This window comes from Pundamilia nyererei, unplaced genomic scaffold (assembly GCF_000239375.1).
Source record: "Pundamilia nyererei isolate P.nyererei 1_Seehausen unplaced genomic scaffold, PunNye1.0 scaffold00073, whole genome shotgun sequence".
Lineage (NCBI taxonomy): Eukaryota > Metazoa > Chordata > Actinopteri > Cichliformes > Cichlidae > Pundamilia > Pundamilia nyererei.
In genome coordinates, this window is record NW_005187474.1 from 221,735 (window position 1) to 246,084 (window position 24,350).

Genomic DNA, 24,350 nt, shown 5'->3' on the forward strand with positions numbered 1-24,350 from the left:
GCAGTATGGAACAATGGTCTGCCTTACCAAAAGCTGGGCGGGGAAGGGGTTTGTAGCACTCTTTGAATGGAGTGTAACAATGGTCCAATGTTTGATCACCTCTTGTGGGGAAGGAAATGTGCTGATAGTATTTGGGGAGAACCTTCTTCATGTTGGCTCTGTTGAAGTCTCCCAGAACCCTTATAGTAAAGATGGCCCCAATTTTTGAGCCCCTTTTTATTATATAACACACTGAATTAAGAATTTGGGATGCTGGGATGCTGGATCACTGCCTCTCTTTCTCATTTCCTTTCAGCCTGCTTTCTAATAAAGCTTATAACATTTAAAAAGAAAACAAACAAACAATCAATTTAAAGAGGCAACAATGCAAGACTTTTATCTACTGCACAATACTTAAACCAAGCTCCTTTTCTGCTTCAGGTCAGGCTATGGGAGGTACACTGAGTGCTTTAGCCTCAATAGCGGACCTAGCCATAGCTAAAGATGTGACAAACAGCGCTCTGGTCTATTTCCTCACGGCGGATGTCTTCATTCTGCTTTGCATCATCACATATTTGCTGTTGCCCAGGCTGGCATATTCAAGGTCAGTAGTTCTGGTTTCCATGTGGTTAAATACACCACCAACCACATCTGTATTTTGAATGTACAAATGTGCTCTTGTGTAGTTTATATCATTATTTGTGATTTCACCTGAACCAGTGTTCGTGTCATACACAGGGTGGGTTTAAAAACCCCTCAAAACAATTATAATAAATTAAGATCTGGAATGGGTTCTAAATTAACCTGTGCCAGTCATTTTGTGCATATTGTATTTTTAGTTAATGCATTAAATGCATGTGAAATAAATGTATTTAATGATGAAGCAACTATAAATCAATAATAATAATGAACCTGTTCCAATTCACCATTTTTATTCTTTAGACACTACATGGCATGCAGTAGTCCAGGTGGGATGAGCGAGGATGAAGGTGCTGGAAACAAAACCCCACCTTTGCGACCCATCCTTAAGAAGATTTGGCTGCTCGGACTGAGTGTCTTCTATGTCTTTTCTGTCTCCATCATGGTATTCCCTGCTGTATCCTCAGGAATACAGTCTGTTAATAAGGATAGTGGCAGCCCCTGGACAACCACTTACTTTGTGCCTCTTAGCTGTTTCCTCCTGTACAACGTAGCAGATTTATGTGGCAGGATGGCCACAGCCTGGCTGCAGGTCCCTGGTCCCACAAGTAAAGTCCTGCCTGTGCTGGTGCTGTGTCGCTCCGTTATGGTACCACTCCTCATGCTCTGTAACTACCAGCCAAGGGATCACCTCCTTACAGTAGTGTTCAATCATGATGCGTATCCGGTGCTCTTTAACTGCCTGCTGGGTCTCTCTAATGGCTACTTAGGCACACTGCCAATGATCTACGGCCCAAAGGTGGTACATCGAGAGCTGGCAGAGGCCACAGGAGTGATCATGTCTTTCTTTCTCGCTCTGGGACTGGCTGTTGGATCTGCATTGTCTGTGCTCATCGTGCACTATATCTGATCAGGCTGGTACACAGTAACCTGGTCATGTTCAGGTGAATCAGACCTGCAGCATGCACCAGTAAAGTCAGGTATCTGCTCAGGGGGAGTTGCCAATAAGCTTTTCACTTGACCAACATGCCTTAATTTCTTTATACCTCGCATTAATATGTTTACATTTATGAAGTGATTTGTAATCACTGCTGTCTATAAGAAACAGATTTTAAAATTTTTAAAAATCAGATGACAATTTTGGAGTACTCGGTAAATTGTAAAAATGATATTTACTTTTTTTTTTTTTTTTAAATAAGGCTTTGGGTGAAAATACTTGGTTAAAGGATTTCGAACATGTGGCTTGATCCTGTCTACCTGCTATGAACCTCGACACATCTTGATGAACAGTTTAAAAAAACAAATCTACATGCTATGGTTTGCCTTACTTCTCAACGCGTTTTGCTGTACTACATTACTACTGGCTGTATTGATGGACAACAAATAAAACTCTGGGAGAGGTTTTGTGTGAGGATCATTAGTTTTTAATACAAGTACACCATTGTCTTGTCAGAGACCGTTCCATACTTTCCTCGCAGCTTCTTTAACCTGAGTCTCTAGCATTTTTTTCCAGGTTGCAGCAGACAGCACACAAAGCTTTAGAGCTGAGCTGATCGAGTGCAGCAGCAAAGAATAGGCCCAGCAAAGACTCAAACACCCACTGGATGGTGTGTATATTGGACTTTATTTGTATTGCTATGACGTTTTACACATTTTCCTACTAATAAATACTATTTTTTATCATGTAGAAAAAACAGACTGAAATTGGACTCTTAAAGATATCTCAGCAATTAAATGTGTGAGCATCTTTTTACAGGTTCAGTCCACACAACACCATCTAATAATCAGAAGGTTGGTGTTTTCATCCGTAGCTGCTCCAGTCTGCATGCCAAATTTCCTTGGGCAAGATACTAAATGTCACTTTGATGGGTGGATCCACTGGAGTGTGAACATTAGAAAGCATTAAAAGTAAAGGACTTGTATAAATGAGGAATGCTGTGTGAAGATTTGGGTGCTAAGGCTGAGTAGAAAAGCACTATACAAGAACCAGTCCTTTCACCATAGTAAGTTTGAGGGAAATTCCAGTCACAATACAAGGAAAAAACCAAACAATAGATTGGGAATCGCTTTATTTGTTAAAAAGTTTGCACTGTAACAATTACCTCAGCGTTTCAAGCAGACATTTAATTCTGAGAAGTTTAGTGCATTAGAAGCACACAGATTTACAAAACAGTTAAAGAGTGAACTCAAATTACACTCTGATTAACCTCCAGTGTTAGCTCATAAAAACAAAATCTCTACAAAATATTTTTCAGAGAAATTTATTACTGCAGATTTACAGATCAACTAATGAACTGAATCATTTGTATTTGCAAAGAGTACTACCACAGAGAAGAAAGCAAATGTGAAAATTGTGTTCTTATTTTCACCTCTCCCAGTAAAAGAAAAACCAAGTGCAACTCAAACGATGCCAATTTTGAAAAGCAGACAGTGAAGCAATTGTGTGCCACTATACATGTAATTACTCCCCCCTGCCCAATAATCCAATACTTTGTTGGAGGGGGAAAAGAAGAAAACACTAGTCCCTTTCCACCATAACATCATTTAAAATATCAAAGTTAATTTAAACACAAAAATGAACAGTGGGATGCAGCACTAGAGTATTTCTGTTTAATTCCCTACAGGTCAGTTTGTATGGGTCGTCCTCTATACCCACACATGGCGTTGGCAATGAGCCACGGCCTGAAAGACAAAAACAAGTGGTTGTAGAGATGTATTAGAGTAAGGTTGAGCTTAAACAGTTTACAATCAGTTCCAGTGGCATTTTGACACCAAATGGTTAATAAGATACCCAAAAATATGTTCAAATTTCAAACTACTCACATTGCACTGTTGTGCGGTCTCCATGTTCTTGCACCAGAATGAAGGTCCCCAGCTGCACCGCTCTGTCCCCAGCAGTCTGTGTGCAGCACCAGGGCAAGCTCCCAATTTCTAGAACACACGCAAAAAAAAACCTCAGACGTTAAAAACTACGCTGCAGGTATGCAGTTTAAGCCATAACAATCTCATTTACTGCTAATGACCAAAAATGTATACATTTCAGCATTCGATGTAAGCTGTATGGTTTTTGGAGTTAAAAACATTCCTATTTCAGCGTTTAATCATTTAAAGTCCAGTGAAACATACTACCAGTTAACTTTATTATCATTTTGAAATAAGTAATCCTTTTACCATGCACACAAAGTCTGGGTCAAGCATCTCGAGCAGCAGCTGGACAAGAATTGGCTCATACTGTTGGACCAACTGGTCACACTGTTGGACAAACCACAGTTAAAATGTAAGGGTGTCACATGAGGACAGGTAAAAGAGTTCCACAAGATTAATTAGCACATCTACTCACCTCAGTCTTGTAAGAGTCAGGCAGAAAGTTGCATACTTTTCTCACAGCTTCCTCAATCTCAGCCTCTGTTGCATTCTTCTCCAGGATGCCGTCGATGTAACTGACTGCAGCTTTACACACCTCACAGTAGCCTCCGACCTTAAAGCGGGGCTTGTCAAGTGCAACTGTGAAACAGTTTTAGGAGTGATTATCCATCCATGTATTTAAATGCTTAAAATGTTTAGCCCTGCAACAGCCTGGCAATCTGTCCAGCGCTGCCTCTTGCCTTAGGGTAGCTAGGATAGGCTCCAGCTAGCTAAAGCACAATGTACATCTGCATAGAGCGTGCTCTGAAGACTAAGAACTTACCAACATATGCACGTCCTTGACCATTGCAAAGTCCCAGCACTGTGCAGACAGTTTTGGGATCAGCCTCCTGCACAAGCAGATCAATGATAGCCTGACCATATGTCTCAATCAGATCCTTGCACTGGGAACTCAAAGAGGAGGGCAGGATTGAGCACACTTGCTCCACAGCGTGAATAATCTCCTCCTGCACAGGACAGACAGGTTAGTCGGTCAGCAGAGCAAACCACACCAGTATTATGTTGGCAGCAGTTTGTAGCTTATTTTTATGATCATACTGGACATATTAAGTGTTACACAGCCCACCTCTGTAGAATGTTGCTGCAACATGCTCTCCAACTGTTTCATCACATACTCGCAGATGGTACAGGTTGGGGAATCACGGACACGGACCATGGGCTGGACACAGGGTATGGCTCATTAGCATGTGCAATATACTGCTATAAGACCAGTCTTTAATTATCTCTTTTTTTTTTTTTTAAATAAAATAAATATCAAATACAAAAATCACGATTAACCACTGTACACTATCCAACATACTATACCTTGCCAGACGTTTCTGCAGCAGAGTCTACCTTAGTGGCAGGGAAAAGCTTGGCGGCAGGCACAGTCTTAGCGGCCTGAAGTGTCATCATGGGAATGGATTTCTTCGTTCCAGCACAAAAGCCAGCAAAGGCACAGATTTCTCTGGGTTGCTGAGGAAGGAAGCAACACAATTACTCAGGATTAAAAGCCAAAGTTTTTGTTTTGGTAAGTAATTTAAAGTAAAGTTTCATGCTTATAGCATAAAAATTCCACATTGCCACCCATGCAATATGCAGGAGTTTTTATGCACATACACCTACTACATCTTTGTTTTACCAGCACACACACTGCAACACACACACACTCATGGTGACACAAACTGTCATTTCAGGTGCAGCATGAAGAACCAGGAAAGACCGGTGCACCTCATAGCTGACTTGATTCTTTAAACTAACATAACCTAGGCACATATCACAAGAACCAAGTAAAGTGCATGCTCTGACTGTGGCCCTACTCCATAGTGTTCAAACAGGCACCAAAGTGTCAGGTCATTAACCAAACAAGCCCAGTGTTCAAAAAAAGTATAATTAGACCATCATTCGCACGTGTCTCAAGAGCTAAGGGTTAAAAGGCTACAGGCTGAACACAGAATGACCTACCTGTTCCTGGGGAGCAGCATACAAAACCCAGAGTAGGAGAAAACAGAGCAAAAAGACATGAATGGAGAGGAGAAAAGTAACAAAGGAACACAGGCGAAAACAAACAAAGTAAGAAGATAAAATTTGAAAGGAGAACAAGCGAACATGACCAAGTTTAAGTCAGCAGGCCAGGTGGTGCTGTTCTACAAAAATGTATTGCTGCATTTGCTTCTAAGCTTAAGTACTACAATGAAATAACTATTAAAGCCACATTGTAGCTTCAAAAAGTCAAACAGAAGGTTAAAGCACATCATCAAAAGGAACCAGAAGACTCACCATAGACATGAGCTGCTGAACAACCAGGGTTCCATACTGGCTAACATATTGCTTACACTGCAAAGACAGAAGTATAGGTATTAGAAAAGCTTTGTTTTTCTCCCTCCTGGGTGTGGTGAAGAAACCCACACGTGGGATATTTACCTGGTCAGCCAAGCCTGGCCCCAGCATATCACACTGCTTCTCAATATTCTCAATGAGAGAGTCGATAAATGAAGAATTGGCTTTGGCCTCTGCCTGAGCATCAGTCAGCAGTTTGATGCAGTCCTCGCACACCGTATCACTTTCCTACAAAGAAGACAGGCAAGTTTCAGTGCCAAATAAAGAGTACACTTAACAGCAGGTGTTGAGGACATTTCAAGCTTACCTGCTTTGGAGACTCTTGTTTGGGAGCCTCTTCTTTGTGGTTCTCCAGAGGATAAAGGAGCCCGGGCACATTGAAGAGGAAGGGAGACACTTGCTGGGAAAGGTCAACTTGAGGTATTTCATTGGACAAGAGCTGCTGCTGGGCCTGAACCTTAGCCAGGGCTGCCTGCTGTGACTGACAGAGTCCCATGGCTCCACACACCACGCCAGGATCATCCTAATAAACACAACTTCATATTACTTTCAATACCTTCCCCATTTTAAACTCCCTTTGACCAAAACACTTTGCTTCCACACACATTAGCCTAAAGAGAAGTGAAATCCTTTAAGTCGACTGTGCTTAAAAAAAAAAAAAAAAAAAGCCTGCATTTCCTGTGCGAACAAACTGGTTTAGTAAATACTAAATGGATTCTCCTTTCCCCCCCCCAAGAATGCTGTAGCAGGTGTGCGTTAAGACAACTATACTAAATGCTCCTAGTCATGGGTTTAGTATTGCACAATGACTACTCTGTTCCCATTTTGAGTTAAAACTCATTTCCCCATCAATAGCCCTTTTTAAGCTGGGTGCACTCTTGTCACACAACCACTTGTGTTTCCCTTTAGAAAGAAAGAACTAACAGATGGGGTATTTACTTACAGTCCTAATAAGAGCAGAATGATAAATGCACAGACAAAGCAAACGATGTTTAAAAGAATCTATGGGTTATATTTGAAAGCATTCAATATGGTTCAAAATGTAAACCTTATGACAGTATAACTCTAAGGCAAACTCAATAATGAATGTTTTTTTTGTCCAAATGCTAAAAGCCCGGATGGCCGCCTATATTTAAAGTGAAAGCTTGCACAAACAGATTCAAGAAGCTCACCAGTTCTCCCACGATGATTCCCATGAGAATGGGGAAGTAGTCATCCACCCTCTCTTTGCACTCTTTACTCAAATCTTGATCAGGGATGAGTTGGCAGGCCTTCTCCAGGTACCCTAGGACCTCAGCCTGCAGTCACAGAAATATGCAAATACCAATGTTTAAATCTTAGTGTGGTTGCAGGAAACTCTTATTTAAAAAAAACAAAAACAAAAAACAAAAAAACCCAAGTTGTGGATCTTTTGGCCTTACCTCAGTGGCATTCTCCTTCAGTACTTGCCCAACCACAGTCAGAACCTCTTTACACAGCTCACATGGCACAGATTTCTGAAACCAGAGTATTGAGTGTGTAAATAAAAAGCTGCTAAAAATGTTTTAAGTAAACCAAAGATCCCAATAGAAAAAAAATAAATTCATGTTTGCCTAACTACACATTTCAATGTAGGAGAAAGCAGAACAGAACAGTTTGCCATTTGGGGAATTAAAAAATATATATACACAGGTCACTCACCATCTGGGGCTTGTTCCACACATTCTGCTGGCAGTGAGTCACAGCTCCACACAGAGATGCAGTTTTCACATTGTTACACCAGTAGGGGGGGCCACGAGCACACTGCTCAGTGCCCAGCAGAGGAGTTGCCACCGCTGTGAAGAGGACAAAGAGTCATGCTTTGACAGACAATTTATACTTTTGTGTTAAATCATCACCTCAAACCAAGGAATACTGATGATAGTAGCAACATGAGTGCTCACGAATGTAAGCAAATTCCTGGACGGAGATAACTTTAGCTATCAGAATGGACGTGAAGGAATGTACAAAGAAGTGGAAGAACTTGAGGGACAAATATATTTGCCTCTGTGGTGAAAGGATAAAAAAATAGGACTACAATAAAGAGTGGGGACTCTGGGGCAAAAAAAAATTTAAAAAAAGAAATATATTATAATATAAATATATATTTGGTGTCAGCCATGACACCAAATATAAGACTAGGACAACCTCTGACAGGCAACAGTGTCAGACACCACTTACATAGGTTACATCTTAAACCTTTACAGAGATTCACTGCAGAAATCTAAAGCAGCAGTTACAGAGAGATCAAAAAGCAATCTCATAACAAAATCATATTCCTCGGCAAGTTCACCACTGCTGTATATGACAGCAATGGAAACCGATACATTTGTTTTTCAGGGTTGTCATTTTCTTCTTTTATGTTATACTTCAACTATGTTTAAAGTTTTAAAATAGGCTAAACTAGCTCGATTAGACCAAAAATACAAAGTATGACTTTATCAAACAGGACTTCATACCACAGAAAGGAAATTCAAGGCCAACTTCCTCAACTGAAAGTATGATTTCAATAAGACACTGCCCTGCAGGTTGAATTTTAAACAACTCTGTAAAGATGACTCACAAAAGGTCAGCTGTTAACCATGTCGGCTGAGTTCTAAGAGGTTTTTCAGAAAGTAGTGAGGGGTTTTTTGTTGTCGTGTTTTGTCGTGTGTTTCTATGTTTTGTCTGTGTTTCAGCACCCTTGTCTCTCCATACTAATAAAGCTCACTTAAAACCAAGATAATTTACAAATCACTGAGGATTGTGGGTACCCAGCTATACCCAGCTATACTTTGCTAAGGTTTATGACCATTAATTGGGGGGGGGGGGCTAAAACCCTATTAGCATGTCTATCTCTGGCATGACCACATCAGGGGAATTTAATTGCTCACTCGTGCATCACAATTGCAGAAGTAAGAATCGGGGGAGGTGGGTGAGGGGTTGTGTGTATAGCTCAATGCAAAAAAGAAGCCTTTACTGTTCTTCATGTTTGCTGAAGTGAAAAAGTGATGCAGGAAGCCATGTTTTGCATGCAGTGTTTCCTGTTTTGCCCATTAATGGTTTTGAAATGAAGATCCAAACTATCTGCATGTCACAAAACCTACATTTGAAAAATTGTGACAAACTAAAAGTAAGCTTACACTCACTGATTATTGGATTTCAAGGCCAGTGAGCAGACTTGAGTGATAACGGCCAAGAATGAGCAACGAAGGACAGGCTGAACCAGCAAACCTTCAATCACCAGCTACAGTGTATGCAGGGTCACATGCTTTTTATACAAAATGACAAGCTGTTCTGACGCAGACAACAATAGAAACTGCCTGTTCTGCATTTTATGGCAAGAAAAAGTTTTACAGTAAGTCAACAAATTCTGTGTGACCTAAAAGCCTACATTTGGGTTTCTATAAAGTCAAGAAAAGAAAGAAAGAAAACAACAGAAAAACACTTGAGGTGAGTAATCACGATCACATGACCCAGTAAAGCACAACAGGCTTTAAGCAGGATTCAGATTGGATTTTGCAATATCAGCATGTAACCTGTGGTATAAACCTGTTTAATGAGACAGGCTACACTGTCTTTGTGATCCAAACCACCAACTATCAGCAGAAAGTACACGACACATGTTAAACAATATGACTAAGCCCAAAACATGTGACATGCGGGAGTAGGAATGCCAATGCAGGAATGTGGATGTAAAACACTAAAGTTAGGTTTCACCCAGAAATTCAGGTGAAACTAAGCAGTAACTAAAGCAAAGAAGTCTGTGTGTGAATAAAACAGCCCTGCCAATGGTCAGTAAGGAAACCAGGCTTCTGTCATGATAGTCCATAGTCCAAATGGCACATTTGGTTTCATTGCAGAAATAAACGGTTGGTATTGGTGACAGTTTTATCACAATATAAGGATAAACCCATGAACACGACTCAAAGTGAAGCACAAGTATAGGTCCCGTTCCAAAATCCCCTAAAAGAAACAAGGACTGAAAAGAAAGTTTCAAATTCAACATTTCGGTGTGGGTGAAACGAAAGTGTTGCTTTAGTAGATCAAACGTAAACTTCCCCTTCAACATTACCAGTAGTCAACAAAGCACCAGATACTGTACATAGCCTGGGCTAAACAGGGGTCTACAACAGTTAACTAACTGATCGGTTTTCTATTGTAGTGTTCTACCATATTTATACACGTAAACGCTATTTTAGGTAACTGATGTAGCAACGTTAGTTAGCTGAAATAGCTAGTTAGCATTAGCTGAAAAGCTTGAGTTAGCACAGCTAAGGCCAACGGTAAAACAATAAACTTCAAAGTCACGCGGTTAAAGATTCACTTGACATCGCTTTAAATAGGTCTATAAAACTTGTAGAATATCATTTATATATTCATATTATATATTTCAGTATATAATATATACTGAAAACAAAATCCCAGGTTACTTTATTAACAAAGAAATAAAAAACAATTCCCGGTATACGCTTCCGCCTATTGATGTTAAAACGCACATAGTTACACAACCAAAATCTGTCGAAATCAGGTCACCTATAGTGTTAAAAAAAACGCACACACACACATTATTTGTCTACTTCTGTTAATACTACCTGAGGACACCAAAAGAAGAGTTAGGAGCAGCATGACTGCGCTGTTTTCCGAGCCCTGTGTTTGTGTTGGTTGTCGGGGAGGATTTACTGGAGAAGGGCGAGCACTGCAATGCAGAGCGCGAGGGTGTTGATGCCTTTATGGTTCACGGTCAGCTGATCGAAACATGTGACTCTCAGCCTACCGTCATAGTACCTCGAAACGCCGATTCTGGGGTTGTTTTGTTTTGTTGTTGTTTTTAATTCAAACACACTTGTGAGCAACCAGAACTTTTGACTAAACAGATTTTTAAGTAGTTGTAATATTTGTACAGATATCTAGGGGAAATGCATAGTTTCTACAGTGAGGGCTCCGTGGTGGGCCAAGAAAGTAAACAACAATTTTTAGTTAATAAAGAATTTGAAGTTGAAAGTTAATCAAATAAATACATTTAGTTTTCATTGTTGAAATGTGGACAGAATATCGAGTAATCAAAATGTATGCATTTAAATTCTACATAAGAATTCCCCTCTTACCCCTATGGGTGGGCCTATCGTTCAAGCTTTGGTCCTCTAGCAAAGGTCTGGGAGCTTGAGGGTCTTGCGCTCTTCTGGACGGAGATCTTGGATGTTGTTCCTGGAATCTCCTGGAGCCACTCGCCTAGCTTGCGTGTCACTGCACCGAGCACTCCGATGCTGTCATTAGGTAAAACTACATCTATCACTGTAGCCATCTTCTTCTGCTTGTCTAACACTACAATGTCTGGTTGGTTAGCCATCACCAGTTTGTATCTGGAAGTCCCACAGCATCTTGGCTTGGTCATTCTCAACCACCCTAGTGGGTGTGTCCCATCTTGACCTCAGCACTTCCACGCCATACTCGGCACAGATGTTCCTGTATACAATGTTAGCCACTTGGTTATGGTGTTCCATGTATGCCCAGCCTGCTAGCATCTTACAGTCTATAATTATGTGCTATTACTTTTTTGTTTATTATATTTATATTATACAGTTGGATGCAAAAGTTTGGGCAACCTTGTTAATAGTCATTATTTTCCTGTATAAATCGTTGGTTGTTACAATAAAAATGTCAGTTAAATATATCATATAGGAGACACACACAGTGATATCTTATTAGTGAAATGACGTTTATTGGATTTATAGAAAGTGTGCAATAATTGTTTAAACAAAATCAGGCAGGTGCATAAATTTGGGCACTGTTGTCATTTTATTGATTCCAAAACCTTTAGAACTAATCATTGGAACTCAAATTGGCTTGGTAAGCTCAGTGACCCCTGACCTAAATACACAGGTGAATCCAATAATGAGAACGAGTATTTAAGGAGGTCAATTTTAAGTTTCCCTCCTCTTTTAACTTTCTCTGAAGAGTAGCAACATGGGGGTCTCAAAACAACTCTCAAATGACCTGAAGACAAAGCTTGTTCACCATCATGGTTCAGGGTGAGGATACAGAAAGCTGTCTCAGAGATTTAAGCTGTCTGTTTCAACAGTTTGGAACATATTGAGAAAATGGAAGACCACAGGCTCAGTTCAAGTTAAGGCTCGAAGTGGCAGACCAAGAAAAATCTCGGATAGACAGAAGCAACGAATGGTGAGAACAGTCAGTCAACCCACAGACCAGCACCAAAGACCTACAACAGCATCTTGCAGCAGATGGAGTCACTGTGCATCATTTAACCATTCGGCGTACTTTACACAAGAAGATGCTGTATGCTAGTGTGATGCAGAGGAAGCCTTTTCTCTGCCCACAGCACAAACAGAGCCGCTTGAGGTATGCTAAAGCAAATTTGAACAAGCCAGCTTCATTCTGGAATAAGGTGCTGTGGACTGATGAAAGTAAAATTGAGTTATTTGGGCATAACAAGGGGCGTTATGCATGGAGGAAAAAGAACTCAGCATTCAAAGTAAAACACCTGCTACCTACAGTAAAATACGGTGGTGGTTCCATCATGCTGTGGGGCTGTGTGGCCAGTGCAGAGACTGGGAATCTTGTCAAAGTTGAGAGACACATGGATTCCACTCAGTATCAGCAGATTCTGGAGACCAATGTCCAGGAATCAGTGACAAAGCTGAAGCTGCGCCGGGGCTGGATCTTTCAACAAGACAACGACCCGAAACACTTCTCAAAATCTACTAAGGCATTCATGCAGAGGAACAAGTACAATGTTCTAGAATGGCCATTTCAGTCCCCAGACCTGAATATTATTGAAAATCTGTGGTGTGAGTTAAAAAGAGCTGTCCATGTTCGAAAGCCATCGGACCTGAATTAACTAGCAATGTTTTGTAAAGAGGAAGGGTTCAAAATACCTTCTACCACAACCCAGACTCTCATTGGAACCTACAGGAAGCGTTTAGAGGTTGTAATTTCTGCAAAAGGCGGATCTACTAAATATTGATTTCACTTTTTTTTTTTTTTCTTTTTTTTTGTGGTTCCCAAATTTATGTACCTGCCTGATTTTGTTTAAACAATTATTGCACACTGTCTGTAAATCCAATAAACTTCATTTCACTTCTCAAATATCACTGTGTCTCTTATATGATATATTTAACTGACATTTTCTTTTATTGCAACAACCAACGATTTATACAGGAAAATAATGACCATTAAGAAGGTTGCCCAAACTTTTGCATCCACTGTATATACATAAAGACATCAGTTAAGTTGGCTGGCTCTTTTGTTAGTAACCTGGTTAATTCAATGTTGTCTTACACAAAATAAATACCATGATTGTGGACTTATACTTTAATTGAGATTTAGGCAACAAATACTGCTCAAAGAACCAAGAAAGTCCAGAGAGAAAACGGAAGCAACAACAAGCAGCTTTTTCCCCAGAGACAGTTGATCAAGTTTTAATGGCTTATAAAAACCCTGCATAAACCACACCTACAATAAAAGAACTGAAACTTCCATCACATGACTAACCATCATGTGAAGCAGTGTCTCAAATGCTTGACAAAAAAGGAAAAGTGCAAAATGGATAGAAAAAAGTATTTTATTATCACATATGATATTACATCCAAGTCGATGCATGCAGCTAATGAAATAGGTGAAAGAAGGAAGTGTCACATGAGTCATCTTCTGCATGTGATCTGTTGGAACCTGCGAAAGACAGAACAAACATTATGTAGGGCTAAACGTTACAGCAGAGTCAGCATGAACCTGAGATAACACACTTAAAAATGTGCAGTGAGAGAATACTGAGCATACTAATATGTATGACTGACTTTGTGTTTGTCTACTGCCTGTAGACGTGTTCAGAAATATTGTCACTGATCAATAAAAGCTGATCATGGAATTCTTTAAGTTTCATGTGATCTTGTATAGATTTCTATTCCTGTGGCTTCTGTTAGTGCAGTTAAAGTTCACTCATGTGAGCCTGCGGTGAAGGTTTTTTTCCATGAGATTTCTGTTTTACTGTCCGTTTCTCAATCAACAAGTCAGTTCGTTTAACATCAGTAGTATTTCATTGAGAAATACTAAGAAATAATTTAGTCTTGAGCTATCAGAAATATTCAGAAGAGAAAAAAGGCGAGTCTTTTGACAGTTGAGCAGCATGCAATATTTGTCAAAAGAACCAAACCTTTTTAAGTGTATTTGCGTGCCACATTAAAGTCAGATTTTAAACTTCTTTTAACAATGTTAAAATCAAAACAATATTAACAAATGCAGTAATTCGTCCATCTGTCCAACCATTTTCTTTCACTTATCCACTTATGCATCTTCTTGGAAGGTGTTCTGACAGTATTGCGTCTCCTGGATGAGGTAGATTTGGTGTGTGTGTTTAAGTGTGGTAGTGTAGCAGTGAGTGTGTGTCTGTAAAAAAGCATGTGATGGCTGCAATGAAGAAAAGCGAGCTAATCGGGATTCTCTGAACTGGGGTTTGGCCTGTTATTTGATGCGACGTTTCCTGCGGCATAACACAGAAGTTCTGATAGCGTGGACGTAAATAATTAATGTTAATTACTAATGTTAGAATAATTCACGGGCCAGTCGAACAGCACTGGGTAAGTGGTTCAAGTTTTATTGGCCCAATAAGACTGCTTTATATTTTAAAACATTAATAGAATGTAATTAGTAGACTTGAAATAAGCCTTGAAATAAATAGGGTGTAGTACACCCCATGCCCCCCCTTTAGACTCACCCCTGCTTACTGTTGGCATCAGTGTGACAGAAAGGATGGCTGTAGTCAACCTCCATTAGGCTGTCTTATTTAAACATTGTATGAGACTCAAAGAAGTCAAAAGTTCAGTTGCATAAATATAATTTTATTGTAATTTCTATAGCTTTATTGTAGATGTGTTGCTGTGTTAAGCAAACTGCGGTGGGTGGGAGCAGCTAGAAAGTTCACTTTTCTTCCTGTTTGCACTTGTTGATCAATGGTTTTGATGAAGGACAGTTTTTCCCAGTAAAGGCCTTTGTGGTGATTACACGAACAAGCACTGCTATTTTGAACGTTCGAAACATGTTTTCGTTCACGCCACCTGATTGCACCATCTCTGCAACAGCTCCGCCCCGTGGCTTTTCTGTATTATTTAAAAAGATATTTTTTAATTGTCATTCTTTTTATTCACACATGTGATCCTAGATATGTTTCTAATGCAGGTCTGTTTTTAAATCACAAATGTGGGAGAAACACCTCTTCTTACATGGATTAAATGAAACATCGGAGAAAATAATTTCTCCTGGGGAAGTTTTTTAATGGAATTATCCGAGTTACAGCCCTAGTCAATATTAACGTGTTGTGACAGGAGCAATTTTTCACCTTTGTTAACTGAAGTGCTCACCTATAATGACAACTAAGAGCTATCAGCACAGGAAGTGTACTTATTTCTTCCTAAATGTATCAGAGAACCCAAACAATAGTGTCTTTTGTTCTCTACAGTTTAAACAAAAGCACTCTGAAATAAAACAACACCGGCCTCTGATAAGCAACCACTAGGGCTGTTCGATATAACGATATATATCGGATGACGATATAAAAACATCTTCATTTTACGCCATTGTTTGTTTCGTGGTGTCGCAAAATAAACTGTTTGCGGCAATATTTTTTCATCGTTCTGATGGTCACTGTAGTGGCTATATTAATTTCTTAAAGTTCTCTCTTTCTCTTATATTTAATATAACCACACTACTGACGGACAAGCGCCTGTTTTTATGCGTTGTCGCTAGCAACAGCGACAGTAACACCTTCGCGTGTCCGCTTGTTTATGTTCCACATAAACCTTTCACAATAAAGCTCAAGATCCTGTTGAGACTTTTCAAAATAAACCGAATCACGTGAAAGAGCAGATTAGATGAGAATTAAAAAAGAGCCGCCAGGTGCTAAAAAAATAAACCTTAGACTCAAACGTTAGAACAGGCTTTTCCCCGCAGCACGCCGTGTAATAAATACTAAGAAAACAGCGGCTGTTGCAACTTCTCTCTAAAAATGTATCGTTTCATGCATCGGTTAAAACACTCGACTCCGGGTAAAGGACGCCCAGCTGGAAACACTTCGCAAGTCGAGCTGCCCGAGATTCACAGAATTTACAGAAAATGTTACATTTTTGTGATTTATATCGGGATATGAGATTCTGGTCATATCGCACAGCCCTAGCAACCACCACCGTCGATCAACACAAATACTGATGCATAGTATTGTGGTTATATTAGAGCACCACAACGACTGTATTAAAAGGCCAGTTCAGACTTAACAGTAAAATCCCCTACTCCCAGTTCCTGTTGATTATAGCATTTTAACTAATAGTTTAATTAATCACTTCATGGCGAAAGAATACAGACACTTATTAGTAGAGGCTGAAAGATTTATCAGTCAACTGTAATTATCAGGCATTATTGTCCTATCACACATATTTCTGTTGGAATATATGTAGTGAAGCTATTATAATATCATTGTGTATGCGTACACGTCTAGTTAAATCCATTTCAGACAAACAGATGGAGGGAGGAGAAGGGGGGGGTGCTTATCTGTTTTCAAGAGGCACGAGGGAGCTCAATATTTTTACTTTAATGGTTTTGTGGAAAAAATCAATCATTTAAATCCTGATTAAATTGCTTCAACAATGACACCTGCAGGCAAGGCGAGAGATGACAGGGCTGTATCTGTAGGTAGGGGGTAGATGAGGAGGACAGCACAAACTCAGGGCAGGACCTCTTATTAGAGCTTAATACACATCTATGTTTGTCTGGAGGATCTCATGTGGATCTGCTGTTGTTGCAGACATGCAAAATGATCCTCCCTTACAAATCAGCAAGCAAATGAAATAAATACAGACACTGTGTTTGTGCAAACTAATCTTATATGAACCAAATGTATGAACTTGTAGTAAAGTAATACACTCACATATTACAGGGATGGTGACTAATGAACTGATCATTTATTTAGAGGATTATCTTTGTGTTTGGCTACTTCATGTGTGATGGTCATGTCCACAAACATACAACTGAAATACTTTTGTAATATTCATTCACATTTTTACACTCCTGCCTCATTTTCACAATAAGTTAGTTTGCAGTCACTAAAGCTATAAAGCAAACAACTGGTTTAATGAATTTGGTTAATTTGTTTTAATACATTATCACACTATATCATATTCCTTTCTGGTATGAGCAAGCGAGGAGGCTGAGGGTGGAGCTGGTTTAGGTACAGAGTTTACAACCAAATGGACTTAACCATCTGTTGTAACCACATGGGGGAGTTTGTTTTTTCTAATTATTGTCCCTGTGCAGCAATGATGCACAGAAAAGAAGGTCAGACACCAACTAGGGAGAATCAGAAGGACAAACGGAACAATACTGTCATCTCTTATGTAGCAGGTTTATCAGAGAAACTCAGGAGTCTTCTCCAAGCACGAGATCCCAGTGCACTTCAGACCCAGCCACGCACTCAGACAAAAACTGGTTCATCTCAAAGACAAAACTACCAAACAGAAACTTAACAACGTGGACGTGGTGTATGCTGTACAGTGCAGCGAGGAATGCTTTGGACAGAGAAGACAGATGGTTTGAAAGAGGAGTGAAAGAAGCCATCTATGTCCACTGTGAACATGAGCAGGGCTTACAAAACTAACTGTCTGCCATCTATAATCCAGTTTTGAGGTTGGTATGTCTGTGAAGGTTCTCAGTCATCCAGGTTATCGTAGTCTAAGGAGCTTGGATAGAACAGCGTCTGGACTTCTTAAAGTTGCTTGAAAACGTTTCACCTCTCATTCAAGAAGCTTTTTCACTTCTAATGTCAAATGGTGGAAAGTCCCATATTTAAGTCCTATGGGAGTGTCCCCCTAAGAGTGACATGGATCCCCTAATGTCCACTGTGAACGACCCTCTTTGAACAGAGCCCATGGCTTACAACACCAACTGTCTGCCATCCAGTTTTGAGATCCCTTTCCAGACGCCTTAAAGCCCACTCACATCCTGGGCCTTTTGACCTCAGAAAATCACATGATAGGGTGAAGCCTTGGCTGATTGTTACCAACACCCGTTTTCACACCTTGGCTCATGCGATTAGGTAGAGGATCATTAGGGGGTCCATGACACTCTTGGGGACACTCCCATAGGGCTTAAAATCCAAGACTCTCCACCAATTGCACTTAGAACTGAAGAAGCTTCTCAGATGAAGGGCGAAACATCTTCAAGAAAACTTAAAGAAGTCCAGACGGATGACTGAGAACCTTCACAGACACATTGTCTGTTTTTTTTTCTTTTCTTATGTGTTTAAAATGCTTTAAATCAGTTACTAGAGGTTGTATTCGGTTGCTTGTTCCCTGATATCCAGGATCACAGAAGTGACTTTCCCCCGCAAATAAACAGCGGTATTCCTTTCTGTCTGGGCTATTTAAAGGTCGAATTAATCATCAGTGCTAAAACACTTTATTACATGCATGAGGTTTGTTCTCATACACTGTCTCTCTCTCTCTCTCTGTGTGTGTGTGTGTGTGTGTGTGTGTGTGTAAGCGATTTTCTTCAAAAAACCGCTGATAAGTCTTCACTACTGTAACTACTCAACTGTGCTTCTGATTTGCCATTTCTCTAATGGAGTTAAGTGGCTGATAAAGCAGAGTATTTCATATTTTACTACAGCCCAAAAATACACGCATGTAACAGACAGCTGTGGTGATAAAACAGCACTTTGTTTCACTTACATTAAGCCTTACATTTAATCACTTCTGGGGTCCGCAGCAGTTACTGTTGGGGACCTGGGCGTCTTTCTTCAGCAGAGTGGGCCTCACAACATCCACATCACGGTGCAGGTGATCCAGTACGCCAGCGAGCATGCTGGGAGCTGCGTAGAAATCCACCAGAAAGTAAGTCCCTCGGCTGTGCCTCTGGTTGTGTTTGGTCATTCTGTAGGGCAGCTGTCTTTCTCCCAAGTTCTCCAGGTCTCTCACCAAGGCGCCCCGCTCCATTAACGTCTCCACCGTCCTTCGCAGAGCTGCCGCCGTCTCCGGCCGCTGCATCTGTTTCAGGATCAGGGCCAGCTCGTACCGAGGCATGGCTGCAGCTTAGTAATACCCGACTCACACGTTTAATTCAGCTAGAACTGGGCTGTCATTGCCACACTGCTCAGTTGAAAGGCGACATGTTATGACACGAGGGGCAGGCACGAAAGGTCTTTAGTGATGACGCATAAAGCGTGCGCCTTCGTGGGCAACAAAGCTTAGTAAATATAAAAAATAGGAGTCATTTATTTTTTTCAAATGTGGCGTTAAATCTAAATAAATAAGTGTATTTCAATAACAAAAAATCGCGTCTTATTTAGCATACCCACATATTTTACTCGTATTGTTTTAGGAAATTAGTCACGTGAGAGCTACCCGAAATATTTGTAAAGTTTTTTAAAGAATTTTTAAAATCACAATTAGTCAGTGGAATTGTGTTTTATTTAGTTTTCTGACATTTGGAAATCTCTAGAAACTGGTATTTATTTTTTTACTGAAGCGTGGATACGTCGACACCAAGCGTCTGCTCACAAGTGCCTGATTCCGTCACTTCCTTTTCCAGAAGAACGTGTTGAAGATGGCGGCGGAGAAGTCGGTACCGAGTGATCTTTTCAAGTGCGTGTACTCGTTTCTGGTGGAGAACAAGTTCACCAAAGCGGCTCAGGAGTTCTTGAAAAAGACTAAAGTGGTGAGTAGCCTACGCTGTGTGGCGGTGTGTGACGGACACGTCCTGTCGTCGGGTATTAGACGTTAGGTCCAGGCGGCACGAGGGGTAAATACGTGCAGGTTACCGAGCCGGTGAAGTTAGCACGTGTATCAGCTGCAACCTGCTTTTGGGCTAATTAACGGTCTCAGTGCGTTAAAGTGTAAATACTGCAGCGTGTTTATACTTTTTAAATTATGATTTGTGGAGTTTTAGTCACAAATTCAAAGTGCTGCAAGGGAATTATTAACTTACTACTTCACGTGTTTCTCTACAGGCTCCGCAAGATCAGAATGAGGAGAGACTCGTCAATATCTACAACTTCTGGGTGAAGTGAGTTGCTTATTAATATTTATTTATTTTTATCCGAGAAGGGTTTTTCAAATAAAAATATGAAACGCATGACCAAGCTGACTTTCTGTGTCGATAAGTATGTTCCTTTAAAAATGTATTGGTACAATAGAAATTCCACTGCTGCTCTCCTAGTGTCCAAGGGTCTGTTGAGTTGAGGATTATCAGAGAAAAATCTAATACAATATAAACACAACCCTTTTGTTGTTTTACAAATTTGAAGCGCTTTTTGTTTAGACAAATGGGAAATGAAATGGTTCTTATATAGCACTGTACTATTCTACTTGAATGTTCAAAGCATTTTATTCAACATGCCAAAGAATAGTTTACCATGCAGAGTGGAGGGATTCAACCAGTCTCTCACTAACTCAGTGTTCAGTTTTTTGCCCAAGGACACTTTGGTATGCAGGCTAACGACTAAAGCATTATTATTTGCATATCTTTCTACTCTGGGAAAGGGAGTGCCTTTTATCCCGCTGAAGTTTTCTTTTTAACATTAATATAGGGTGGTGTTACATACTGTGTATTAATATAATTATGGGCTGTATCATTGAAACTCTATTTTAAATAGATCTCCCGAAGCCAAAAAACGAAAGGTGCCTCCGAACTGGACGGGACCGTCAGCCAAGAAGGCAAAACCCAGCACTGAGAGCTCCAGCAGTGAAGAGTCAAGCAGTGAGGATGAAGAGGCTGGCGCAAAACAAACTAAAGTAGCTCCTGCAGGTATAACCTTCATATTTGATATGGATAACTGAAAGGGTTGGCTGAATTCTGCTAGTAATGTGCATTCTGAAACGCTGTGATATTACATTTTTCCTCATTCTACATTTTAGCAGCCAAAAAGGGGCCTGCTAAAGCAGCAGCTACTAAAGCTGCATCCAGCAGCAGTGAAGACTCTAGTGACTCTGAGGAGGACAAAGCTCCTGCAAAGCCTGCTGCAAAGGTAGAAGGAAGCATCAGAATCAGGCATTCTCATGATAGCCTGTTATTGCTACATTACCTTGCCCGTTATCCTTTTATTAAAATGTAGTGTCTGTTTGTAGGCACCTGTGAAACAACCTCCTGCTGCTGCAGGTAGCACAAGGAAAAAGGATAGCAGCTCCAGCAGTGAAGAGTCTGACTCTGAGGAAGAACAAACCGCCAAAGCTCCTGCACAAAGTAAGTCTATATTGAGTAATTTGTTTAAGTTAAGATTGGGGAAAAATCTTGGGTTATTTAATTTACTGTATGCGTTTCTGAATAACAGAACCCAAGGCTGGTGCAGTCACAACACCTAAAGCAGCTGTTGCTGCCAAAGGTGCAGCTCAAAAGAAGAAGGAGAGCAGCAGCAGCGAAGACAGCTCCTCAGATTCTGAAGATGAGAAGCCAGCCAAGGTACACAAGGCCTTCTTTATGTTGTTATGTGTTGTTGATTGTCTCACACTCAGCCAAGTGTGGTGTGTAGCGGATAAATGCATGCAGCAGATATTAACAGCATATTTCCATGTGTTCTGTCAGGCTCCAGTCAAACCAGCTCCAGTCAAACCAGCCCCAGTAAATAAAGCTGCTGCTGAGTCAAGTAGTGAAGACTCTTCATCAGAGGATGAGGCTCCTCCCAGCAAAAAACCCAAAGCAGGTGTGTTTTCATGCTTTCTTACAACTATACAAGCTGCACAGTAACAAAAGTCTGGTTTGGAAAGATGTGAGGCACACTTGCATCAGCGACAAACCTGAGAAGTGAATCCCAATCAAGTCTTTTTAGCCTATTACTGATGTGCGTAAGTTCGACAGCTATATGAAAAAATAAGTGAGATTGAGTTCACATTAATTACAACAGTCCAGTTTTGTCCATATCATGATCATAACACCAGTCTGCTCTGACTGAATTATACCCAGAGCTGTTCACTTGGTCATCTCTGGAATGATCTGTGATTATCAGAATCAGATTACTTTATTGATCCCTAAGGGAAATTATTTATTAAAATATGTTTGTATTTGTTTTTGATGCTGACGATCTACATTTGTCTTTCTAGGAGCATACAGTGCTGTACCACCTCCTGCTTCAATCCACAAAGCTCCTGCTGCACCAGCAGCAAGCAAGGCCAAGGACAGCGACTCTTCAGACAGCAGTGATGACAGCAGTGATGACGACAAAAAGGTGGCAGGTAAGTGGGTTCCTTTTTATTTTTTCCCCACCTTGACTTCTTGGTGTTTATTGTTAAATGTCTAACAGCATTTTAACTTGCACAGCAAAACCAGCCCCCGTAAAGTCACCTGCAGCCAAACCTGGAGCGTCCAAACCTGCTGCAAAGAAGCAGGAGTCCAGCTCAGAGAGCTCTGGTATGGATCACAAACGTCACTCGCCCATTTCCCATCTTAAAATGATGATCAGTTTGTGACAGTGAATGTTTGTAAATGTCTCTCATCTTTCTAGATTCCAGCTCAGAAGAGGAGACGGCCAAGAAGCCTGCAGGTAAAGGAGCCCCAGTCAAACCTTCTCCAGCTAAAGAGGTGAAGAAACCTGCAACAAAGGTGACTCCTGCTAAAGCGGCTCCAGCTAAGTCCACTAAAGATGAATCCTCCGAGGAGGACTCCAGTTCAGAGGAGGAGGAGGCAGCAAAGAAACCCCCAACCAAAGCTGCACCTGCCAAGACTACGCCAGCTCAGAAAGACGAGTCCTCGAGCTCAGGTAGGAGATGCACATTTTGGGTATTTGAGCTTCAGAAGTTGTTAAATATGACCTAATATAATTTCTGTTATTAACCCTATATTGTTTGCAAATCTTCATGACAGCATTGATCTTGCTTTCCAGATTCAGATAGCAGCTCTGAAGATGAGGCCCCAGCAAAGCCTCCCACAAAAACCGCAACCCCATCCGCAGCTTCTGGAGCATCTAAACCCCAAGCCAAGGCAGCAGAGACCAGCTCTGATTCAGAGGACTCCTCTGAGGATGAGGAAGAGCCAGTGAAAGCCAAGCCTGCTAAAACGGCTACACCAACTTCAAAGCCTGCAGCAAAGCCCCCTGCAGCAAAGCCCCCTGCAGCAAAGCCCCCTGCAGCAAAGCCCCCTGCAGCAAAGCCCCCTGCAGCAGCAGAGAGCAGTTCAGAGTCTGACTCTTCGTCTGAAGATGAAGAAGAGCCTGCTAAGACTAAACCAGCAGCAGCTAAGCCAGCTTCAAAGAGTTCCACCCCTGCAGCTAAGCCTGCTGCTGCAGCAGAAAGCAGCTCTGACTCCGACTCCTCATCAGAAGATGAAGAACCGGCCAAGGCCAAGCCAACAGCAGCTAAGCCTGCAACACCAGCTTCAAAGAAGGCTACTCCGGTAGCAAAGGCTACTCCTGCAGCAGAGAGCAGCTCCGACTCCTCCTCTGAAGATGAAGAGCAGCCAGCCAAGGCTAAACCTGCAGCAGCTAAAGCTGCTACTTCAGCCTCAAAGCATGCTAAACCTGCAGGAAAGGCCGCTAAACCTGCAGGAAAGCCTGCCCCGAAAGAGAGTAGCTCAGAGTCCTCTTCTGAGGATGATGAAGAGCCAGCTAAGACCAAGCCAGCAGCAGCTAAGCCTGCTACGCCCGCTTCAAAGCCTGCTACTCCTGCAGCTAAGACTGCTGCTGCAGAAGAAAGCAGCTCTGACAGCTCAGACTCAGAGGATGAGGCAGCTAAGAAACAAGCTCCAGTTGCTTCCAAGAAGCCCGCCCCTGCAGCTGCGAGAACAACAAAGGCAGCGCCTGCAGTCAAAAAGGCAAAAAAAGCAGAGGAGAGCAGCTCTGATTCCTCAGATAGCTCTGATTCAGAGACGGAGACCCCCGTGACTAAGTCTACAGTTGCCAACGGCAAGGCAGCAACTCCCAAGACGGCAGCAGCATCAGCGAAGGTTGCAGCAAAGCCAGCAGAGTCATCATCCAGCGACAGCAGCTCTGAGGAGAGTTCATCAGATGAGGCTAAAGTGCCACGTAAAGCAGCCACTGCACCCAACACCCCAAAAAACAGTAAGTCTCAAACACCTGGTCATTAAATGGGGGGAAAAAAAAAAACTATCACTTAACTGTCGTTCCTTAAGTGTTTAATATTTATAGAAGTGTAGTGTTTACTAGAGCAGGGCGATATGGCCAAAAATATTTATCACGATATATATTTGAAAATTTGCGATAACGATATAACTGACGATAATGGATGCGAGACAAAATACAACTCCACAACATTACTAGCGCAAAAAGACAACCTTCCATTTATTTTCACTTAAACAAGAAGCTGGTTTTTATGTACATTAAAGCTTTATAAAAATGCAACAGTGCAAATGCAAATTCCTTGCTGAAAGTTTAACCAAAAGGCATTTCCAGTACAAATGGGCTGACATATCCTGAGCATAACCATGTATAATATCCACTGAAGTTAAAAAGAGGTGCTTTGCAACATTAAACTGCAGTGTGC

The 24,350-nt window shown here is 41.1% G+C and overlaps 4 protein-coding genes across 6 annotated transcripts in view; 2 read left to right on the forward strand and 2 right to left on the reverse strand.

The window, feature by feature from the left end:
• Positions 1-2,020, forward strand: part of slc29a3 (solute carrier family 29 member 3) — a 7,650-nt gene extending 5,630 nt beyond the window's left edge. The window contains exons 6-7 of the mRNA XM_005737042.2: positions 421-583; positions 922-2,020. Coding sequence (XP_005737099.1) covers positions 421-583; positions 922-1,528 — 770 coding nt within the window. The 3' untranslated portion in view covers positions 1,529-2,020. The remainder of the gene's footprint in view (positions 1-420; positions 584-921) is intronic.
• A 650-nt stretch (positions 2,021-2,670) lies between these two features.
• psap (prosaposin) lies at positions 2,671-10,611 on the reverse strand. 2 transcript variants are annotated; one of them, XM_005737040.2, is made up of 15 exons: positions 10,455-10,611; positions 7,543-7,676; positions 7,284-7,358; positions 7,035-7,160; positions 6,170-6,385; positions 5,947-6,090; positions 5,803-5,859; positions 5,488-5,493; positions 4,849-4,998; positions 4,610-4,702; positions 4,307-4,490; positions 3,959-4,122; positions 3,790-3,870; positions 3,442-3,549; positions 2,671-3,300 (listed from the first exon to the last, which is right to left on the reverse strand). In XM_005737040.2, exons 1-15 carry the CDS (start codon positions 10,486-10,488, stop codon positions 3,265-3,267), a joined length of 1,608 nt encoding a protein of 535 aa, XP_005737097.1. In that variant the 5' UTR covers positions 10,489-10,611; the 3' UTR covers positions 2,671-3,264. The 2 variants fall into 2 exon arrangements, with proteins under 2 accessions (XP_005737097.1, XP_005737098.1); XM_005737041.2 differs by lacking the exon at positions 5,488-5,493.
• A 2,815-nt stretch (positions 10,612-13,426) lies between these two features.
• Positions 13,427-19,089, reverse strand: mrps6 (mitochondrial ribosomal protein S6). Of its 2 annotated transcripts, none has more exons than XM_005737043.1 (2): positions 18,606-19,089; positions 13,427-13,551 (listed from the first exon to the last, which is right to left on the reverse strand). In XM_005737043.1, exon 1 carries the CDS (start codon positions 18,942-18,944, stop codon positions 18,612-18,614), a length of 333 nt encoding a protein of 110 aa, XP_005737100.1. In that variant the 5' UTR covers positions 18,945-19,089; the 3' UTR covers positions 13,427-13,551; positions 18,606-18,611. The 2 variants fall into 2 exon arrangements, with proteins under 2 accessions (XP_005737100.1, XP_013767328.1); XM_013911874.1 differs by having other exon boundaries at positions 18,594-19,089.
• Positions 19,090-19,427: 338 nt separating this feature from the next.
• nolc1 (nucleolar and coiled-body phosphoprotein 1) overlaps positions 19,428-24,350 on the forward strand; it is a 7,924-nt gene continuing 3,001 nt past the window's right edge. Inside the window, exons 1-11 of the mRNA XM_005737197.2 lie at positions 19,428-19,578; positions 19,871-19,926; positions 20,516-20,667; positions 20,778-20,887; positions 20,988-21,102; positions 21,191-21,318; positions 21,442-21,559; positions 21,957-22,088; positions 22,174-22,263; positions 22,358-22,612; positions 22,736-23,908. Of these exons, the coding sequence (XP_005737254.1) occupies positions 19,468-19,578; positions 19,871-19,926; positions 20,516-20,667; positions 20,778-20,887; positions 20,988-21,102; positions 21,191-21,318; positions 21,442-21,559; positions 21,957-22,088; positions 22,174-22,263; positions 22,358-22,612; positions 22,736-23,908 (2,440 nt within the window). The 5' untranslated portion in view covers positions 19,428-19,467. The remainder of the gene's footprint in view (positions 19,579-19,870; positions 19,927-20,515; positions 20,668-20,777; positions 20,888-20,987; positions 21,103-21,190; positions 21,319-21,441; positions 21,560-21,956; positions 22,089-22,173; positions 22,264-22,357; positions 22,613-22,735; positions 23,909-24,350) is intronic.

Bases quoted from the DNA above. Each gene is read 5' to 3' on its own strand.
- psap (XM_005737040.2), bottom strand. From the start codon at position 10,488: ATGCTGCTCCTAACTCTTCTTTTGGTGTCCTCAG. The intron at 7,677-10,454 runs GTAGTATTAACA...TCCTCTTCACAG, and splicing joins TCTTCTTTTGGTGTCCTCAG to CGGTGGCAACTCCTCTGCTG. The intron at 7,161-7,283 runs GTAAGGCCAAAA...CTGTGACTGCAG, and splicing joins TGAAGGAGAATGCCACTGAG to GCTGAGGTCCTAGGGTACCT.
- mrps6 (XM_005737043.1), bottom strand. From the start codon at position 18,944: ATGCCTCGGTACGAGCTGGCCCTGATCCTGAAACAGATGCAGCGGCCG.